At 43.1% G+C, this 7,817-nt stretch overlaps 1 protein-coding gene across 1 annotated transcript; it reads left to right on the top strand.

The window, feature by feature from the left end:
- The first annotated feature begins 811 nt into the window (after positions 1–811).
- Positions 812–6,238, top strand: LOC108089785 (T-box protein H15). Its single transcript, XM_017188180.2, is given in 5 exon segments — positions 812–1,273; positions 3,006–3,133; positions 3,135–3,466; positions 4,548–4,833; positions 5,325–6,238. Coding segments are annotated over 5 exon segments (1,767 nt in total). The 5' UTR covers positions 812–1,077; the 3' UTR covers positions 6,150–6,238.
- The last annotated feature ends 1,579 nt before the right edge of the window (positions 6,239–7,817 follow it).

A 7,817-nucleotide genomic window follows, 5' to 3' on the forward strand; every position in this document is an offset into this window, starting at 1 on the left:
TATAATTTTGTGACCAATAAAAATGTTAAAATATGGTTTAAAATAGGAAGCACAAACAAGTCATTATTTTCATGGCTGGAACTAATAAATTCTCAACGCTTGATTGCAATAACCTTGATTCAAGGTCCATGTCCTTGCAGATAATAAAAATGGTACCAGCAGGATGCAACTTCTGAAAAAACCGAGGAAAAAACTCACTCAAACAACATTGAGTGGACTACGGAACGTGTTGGAAACGAAATGAAACAGCCGCTCAAACGGAAGATGGAAGAAAACGTCAGAAGAGGAGATAACAGGAAATGGAATGCGACGACAACGGCGAAAAGTTGTCTGAAAAAAGGCGAAGAAAAACCGCAAGCAAAACGTTGGCACTTCATAAATGGGCTAGAAAGAGAGGTGAAGAGCGAGCGAAAGGGAGGCAGCGATGTAGAGGCACATAAGTGCAAGCGAGAAGGCCAAAAGCGCCGACATTTTTAATTGTAAATGAGTTATGACGCGCTAGCAAGAGAGAGAGGAGAGGAAAAGAGAGGGAGCAGAGAGTTGCTGACAGCGCCGCCTCTCTCTCTGTCGCACGTTGACTCCCCCGCCGCTTTTCCAATTGGAAAACGAGAGAGCCAGCGGTGTTTTCACTCAGTCTTCGAGGGTAGGCCTGTCGCAGTCACTCTTATGTTTGAATAGGCCGTAGTACATTCGTCCCGCTTGCACTTGCTAGCGCCATAGGAGGGAAAACTGGTTTCCCGAGTTTTGTGCCTGCCGTCGTTTTGGCTTCTCAGCGGCAACAATTTCCTGACACAATTCAGTTCGTCGTCGCCTGCCTTCCGTTGCGCACACACTCAGTCCGCGAGATTCTCAGTTCGCGTGCGCCAAAGAAAAGAAAGATACAGAGATAGAAAGATACATATCTCCAAGCCACAAACACCCATAAATAAAAACCCCTTGAGATACCGAAGCTAAAAAGTGCTGAAAATGCAGCTAGCTCTATAAGTGCCAAGTGTTGACAAGTGTCCAGATACAATATCTAAATACCTGAACAAGGTACCTAACTAAATCCTCAAAAAGAACTAAAAACCCCACAAAATGCTGGTCGGTTCGCATCCGTATCTGTGCAACGGCGTGCCCGCCGCCCCCGCAAACCCCGCTGGCAATGCCAGTGCACAAACAACAACGACGACCGCCAGCAAAAGTGCCGCCGGCTCCGCGACGGACTTCTCCATCGCCGCCATTATGGCCCGCGAAGATGCCTCCAGTCGGGAGTCCTCCATCCGCAGTGCAAGTAAGTTGAGATACACTTTGAAATTCATCAAAAATATATAGGAAAATATAAGGAGGAACCAGGAAACTTCTTAATCAGTTATAGGAAACTTTATTTCAATGAAAAATTTAAACGTAATATAAAGCATTGGTTCTAATAGGGTGGTCAACCTGAATATAAGTTGCTTTTAGGTATACATTTTAGTTTGAGATTATTTCTTACCAATAGCACATCAGAAAATCTACTTTTAGAATATCTGAATTCCATTTGTGAACATAAATGCAATACGTTTACTTCAAGCTTGAAAATCTTAATTTGCCACAACAATCATTTTCTATAGAAACACCTCAACAACTCAACACCCAAGAATAGAACCGCAACACTTGACCAGCAAATGGCAACATTATTAGCCACAAGACAATCGCTAATTGATTGCACAACAAATCTATTAAATGAGTGTTGTCGCTTTGGGTGCGCAGAGTTCCATTTAATTGCTATTGACAATTAGCTGGCGTTCGAGCCAAGCTGAAATAACTAGTTCTCGCTGGCCGACGGCATTCGCAATTAAGCCGAGCCAAAGATCGCGGATCAGATATGTATATACTAAACACTTGCAGCGCTCATTTATGGCCGATAATATGCAAATCGTACACACGGCAACTAATCGCGTGGAATTCATATTTCTGTTCGAAGCTAACAAAAGCTGCTAATTATGTTAATTAATTTTCAACAATGTGCTTCATTTTATTAATTTTACGAGGCGCAGAAAATTAGCGACGGCCAAAATCAAAACAAAGCCAACACGAAGTCATATTTTACGATCTCTTATCAAATATGCAGCTTATAAGTTTTATATTTTGTTTTGTTTTTCTTTGGGGTTTTTTCGCCGTCGTTTTCCGTTTGCTTAGTTTGCATTTTAACACCTACCGTCTGGGTTCACCTGAAAAAATCAAGCTTATTGGTTCCAACAATCATTTTGCTATCGAGTTGGCTCGAAAGTGGAAAGCGCATGGGACTTTTCGCATTGGGCTGATGCCAAAAATTATTCATCAACTTGTGCACACCTTGAAGACCTCTGCTTTTGTTTGGGCAATGAAAAAGAGCAATCGCAGCTAGAGTTTCGGGCTGTTTAATTGCCAATTTGTGTTCAGTTTGCCAATTAAGCGAGCGGTCGCCTCATTGTCTCATTGTAACGCGAAGCGAAGCGGAAACTCGAAGAATATGAGACGACTCCGACTCTGCGACTCCACGCTGTCTGCCGCGAAGGCAGCTCCAAAAGTCAATGTTGTCAACAGTAAAACGGCCTCAGTTCGGCCGAATGCACGGCGGAAAAATCGTTAAAAAATTCGGAAAATATTCACAGAGCTTCGTGACAAAAAATATACTTCAAGAACATAGATTTTTTGAACCTATAAAGTGTTTAGTGAAGTGCTTTAACTTAAGAACACATAAGTTGTTTCAATATGGGTATATACAAGTTGTATTTTCACTTTAATTACAAAACCTAAATAGAATAAAATAGAACAACAAAAGTGATTAAATTCTAGAACTTATTCTCTAAATATAATGCTGTTCAATTAAATCTATTTAAAATATTTCTAATAAAACTATAAACAGTGATTTTCTTCTCTTTTTTATTTTTTTTAAATTTTTTCCGTCTGTGCTTTATTTTAATTAAACTTAAGCCTATAACCAATGCCTGCAATTCACATTTAATTTTCAATTTTCGCTTTTCCTTCGTGTGTCATTTAAGGTCCCATTTCGGTGGAGGATGAGGTTGACGTTGATGTGGTTGACTGCAGTGATGCCGAGGAGCCGCCAGCCAAGGCGCGACGTTTGAACCACCATCAGCACCACCACCACCAGCACCACCACAACAACAACAACCACAATCAACAACAACAATAATAATAACAACGTGGCACACAAGAGCCGCAACAGCGCCGGCGCCGTGGCACAAACAGCTTCCGCCGAATCGCAATTGAACACCAGCTCCACCAGCAGCCAAGGACGCTGCTCCACGCCGCCCCAATCGCCGGGAACGGAGGACAGCGAGGAGCGTTTAACGCCCGAACCGGTGCAGAAGGCACCCAAAATCGTTGGCTCCTGCAATTGCGACGACCTGAAGCCGGTGCAATGCCACCTGGAGACCAAAGAGCTGTGGGATCGCTTTCACGATCTCGGCACCGAGATGATCATCACCAAAACGGGACGGTAAGCATCCAAAAACAAAACAACTATCTACCCATCCATCCATCCAGTCAACCATCCAACCAACCAGCCATCAGTCCATCAGTTAGTCAGTCGGCAGTGCAAACAGGCATTAGTTTAAACGGTTGAGCAACGTGGGAGAGTTTGGGAGGCAAAAGGGGTGGCCAAAAAAATCAAGAAAGGGAATTTGTGATTGGAACTAAGATACAAATTTATATGTTTGAATGGAATATCTTTTCAAATTATTAAAAATAATAGTTCCTCCTTTATTGTTAGCTCCCTTTCTTTTCCCACAACTATTTCCCTCATCACTTTTCCGCAAAACTCCTTTATTTCCAAATCAACTGTCTGCGTGTCTCATCATTAAAAACGTTCTCTTGAAGTCAACAATTTTTATTCTTTGGCATCACCATAAATTGGCTCGCCAAATGGTTTGCAATGTCAACAGAAATTTCATGCCAACTCAGGGACTGTGTGGGGTCCTTCCTTCAAAAAGGGAAACTGTGCCAAAAATCCAGGCGAACTATTTTTACCTGCAGTTGAATTTTCTGCACAGAAAATTGAAGAGAAGAAAATCAGAGCTATGGGCGTTGCTGTTGTCAGCGGGGGAATGGGAACAAGTTCAATCCAGGTGACCACGGGTTGTCCACACCTTTGCTCCCACACACCTGACCACACACACGCACTGTCGCAGGTCACACACATACAGATACAAACACGCACCTTAATGATATTGTAAAAATCACACCTCGGAGTCGACAGACATCAGGGCGGTCCCAGTTCGCTCGCCCTTTTTAGCCCGAGGTTATGTCACCGGCTTTGGAGGGACATTAAACCACAGGATATGGAAGATACACATTTTTTGTAGCCCGAAAGGGAGGAAGAGTTTCGCTTTTGTTTGGCATTGTCTGCACTTGTCAAAGCAGGAAGAAATGTAGAAGAAAATATGGGAAAATCTATAGAAGAGCCCCAGTAGGGGCCATAAATTGTGGACTTAACTAGCTGTGTGGCAATGCCCCAAAAGTATTGAATAAAAGACGGAATCTAATCGAGTTAATTTCTGTTATTTGTTACCTCTTTCCAGACGCATGTTCCCCACTGTGCGAGTGAGTTTCTCGGGTCCGCTGAGGCAAATCCAGCCCGCCGATCGCTACGCCGTCCTGATGGACATCATCCCCATGGACTCGAAGCGGTATCGGTACGCCTACCATCGGTCCGCTTGGCTGGTGGCCGGCAAGGCCGACCCCGCCCCCCCAGCCCGCCTCTACGCCCATCCCGATAGTCCGTTCAGCTGCGAGGCGCTGCGCAAACAAGTTATCTCCTTCGAGAAGGTGAAGCTGACTAATAACGAAATGGATAAGAACGGACAGGTGAGTTGCGCTTACCGAGATACTCGGTTGCCAAGATACTTGGTTACTTGGATACTTGGTTACTTGCTTGCCCAGATACAAAGATACCCAGATACTCAGATAGCAAGTCGCTGAGACATTCAGATGCTGAGGTAGCGATTAGCAGCCAGTGCTAAATGATTGATAATTTTGCGACACGGGAATACACATGCACACTGAAATCTCTGCCGAGTTGCGATTCTAAAGTTATCCGTTGATTAATGTTGGTTGAATTGAAAAAAGGAGAAATAATTTGTATTGCTTAAAGTTAGTTAAAGAGAAATAATCAAATGTGTTTGTTAAAATTGTTGCAATGCAACAAATCTTTTTTTTGAATATATTGAAAGGGTAAATTGTTAAATTTCTTTTGAAGGGTATGAATTACTTTAAAGGGTTTTATCAATTTCATTGTAGTTGTTTGTTATGAAGCAACGTTCTATAACAAAACCTCTTCTTTTCTCTACCATTTCCAGATCGTTTTGAACTCGATGCACCGGTATCAGCCCAGGATCCACTTGGTGCGCTTGAGCCATGGCCAGAGCATCCCGTCGAACCCCAAGGAACTGCAGGATTTGGACCACAAAACCTACGTGTTCCCGGAGACCGTGTTCACGGCGGTCACGGCCTACCAGAATCAGTTGATCACCAAGCTGAAGATCGACTCGAATCCGTTCGCCAAGGGTTTCCGCGACTCTTCCCGCCTCACCGACTTCGATCGCGATCCCATGGAGGCGCTGCTCCTGGAGCAGCAGCTTCGATCTCCACTGCGGCTGTTTCCCGATCCGCTGATGCAACAATTTGCGGCACAAGGGGATCCCTCCTCGATGGCGCTGTTCGAGAAGGCCCGCCAGCACCTGCAAATGTTCGGCGGCAATTCGCCGTATGCTCAGCTGATGATGCCGCAAATGTATCAGGCGGCAGCGGCAGCAGCGGGACCCCCACCACCGCCGCCGGGTCTGGGCGCCTTCCACATGTTCCAGCAGCAGTGGCCGCAACTTACCGCCGGCTTTTTGGCCAGCGCCAATCAGCAGGCGGCCGCCGCTCAAGCCGCCGCTCAGGCTCAAGCGCAAGCGCAGGCCGCCGCCGCCGCAGCAGCGATGGCCGCCAACCGGACGCCCCCGCCCCCGCCCACCGCATCCACGCCCTCGTCCACCTCCTCGGGATCGCCCTCCCCCGACATGCGACCGCGGCAGTACCAGCGGTTCAGTCCCTACCAACTGCCCGGCGGTCAGGGGCCGCCCTCCGCTGCCAACGGTTCGCCGCCCGCCGTCGCCGCCTCCCGCAGCCCCGCCCACTAGGTCAACCCTCACGCCCTCAAGTTCTTGCCACGAGCAGTATTAAAACATAAAAGCATTGGGACTAAGAGTCGTATAAAAATATACATTTTTTTACTTACAAGTTCTTAATAATATAATACTTTTTTAGATTGTTTCAAATTTTTTTTATTCATTACAAAAAATATTTAAAAATTACTTACCCTTTTTTTTGCCTTAAATTTTATTTACATTTTTTTCTTGTAATTTTATACGATTTTTAGCCCCAATGCCAACTAAACAAAAAAGAAAGCTTCGTTTTGAATGTTGTAAATTATTTGTTGTTAATATTACAAAATGCTAAGAAAACATTTCTCTCTATTTGTTGTAAAAATTGTATATTATTTATAAGCTGTACAGTTCTTCTCACTTTCCTCTAGAGAATTTTTGTAAATTAGTTTAAATTATTGTACAAATGTTTCAATGTTGTTCAAAAACTCATCTCAGTGTAAAGTTAGAACGAAATTCACTCAAAAACTAAGCAAACACAAAAACAAATAATTATATATATAAATAAAAACGCTGCACGATTGTAAACTATATATACATAATTATGTAGTATAAGCATCAACCGTTAGTTATGCTATTACATCTAAAGATATATTCATAGTATTAACAATAAATTCATAGACGCTTCAGTTAGTTCTATTTATCCGGCGAAAAGCAGAAGATTTATTTAGCATAAATTAAAGGAGAGTAAAACCATAATCTGTATTCAATGTGAACGCTAAAAAAAGAGAAAACACGAAAAATATTTAAACAAAAATTATTAAACAAAAAATATAAAAAAACACACATCAAAAATAAATAAAAATATGTGAACCAAAAAGTTAACAAGATTTTTCAATTGGGGAATTTTCAGCAAGAAACCTGATTACTAAAGGAATAAAATTTTAATTTACTTTCTTCAATCCGATAAACATATATGTTGTTTCCTGGAGTCTCTCAAGTTTCCTGGAGACTCGTGTTACCCGCTACTTTTACGCTATAAAAAATACTCCCCATAAATTAAGCATTATAATGCCCCGGCAAACCACTTCACTTCACAGCCATGCAAAGTAGCCAGAAATCCTGTTTGAATTTCTCACACAATATCGCACTATATCCTGTTCCACATAGGCGTAATTCCTTGGGTGCAAGTGTCGCCTTGCCGGCAGAACAAATTGAAAGGCAGAATGCAAACTGAAGGGAACTGGGGAGAAAAGCAGCGCAGATACAAAGATACAACGCAGATACACACACGAGAGTGTTCAACGAATGCATTTTCATGGTCACTCAAAGTGAAATTTTTCATTGGGATTTTCGGGCGTTCAGAAAACTCGATTGACACGCCAGAGTTTTGGGTCTTAAGTGGAGTCTTGATGGATGATTGGGCACTGGATTTGGGTCTGGGTTTCTGGTGTGGATAAGCGTACGAAAATCGTATTGAAAGTCTTTGGGAATTTCCACTCATATTCCCACTTTGATTGAGGGCCCGAACTAATCGGAAATAATAACATTTTCTGATAACTATATACCCCGGCGCTCGTAGGGCCCTTCTTTGGCTAATTATAAAGAAATTAACTCGGAGGATAAACATCTTGGCGAGGGGGAAACTAAGCTAACAACACTTCCTCTAATTCTATGGTGAACTCATTGAAAAAGGTGCTATCG

The sequence above is a fragment of the Drosophila ficusphila genome, unplaced genomic scaffold (assembly GCF_018152265.1).
Source record: "Drosophila ficusphila isolate 14025-0441.05 unplaced genomic scaffold, ASM1815226v1 contig_412, whole genome shotgun sequence".
Classification (NCBI taxonomy): domain Eukaryota; kingdom Metazoa; phylum Arthropoda; class Insecta; order Diptera; family Drosophilidae; genus Drosophila; species Drosophila ficusphila.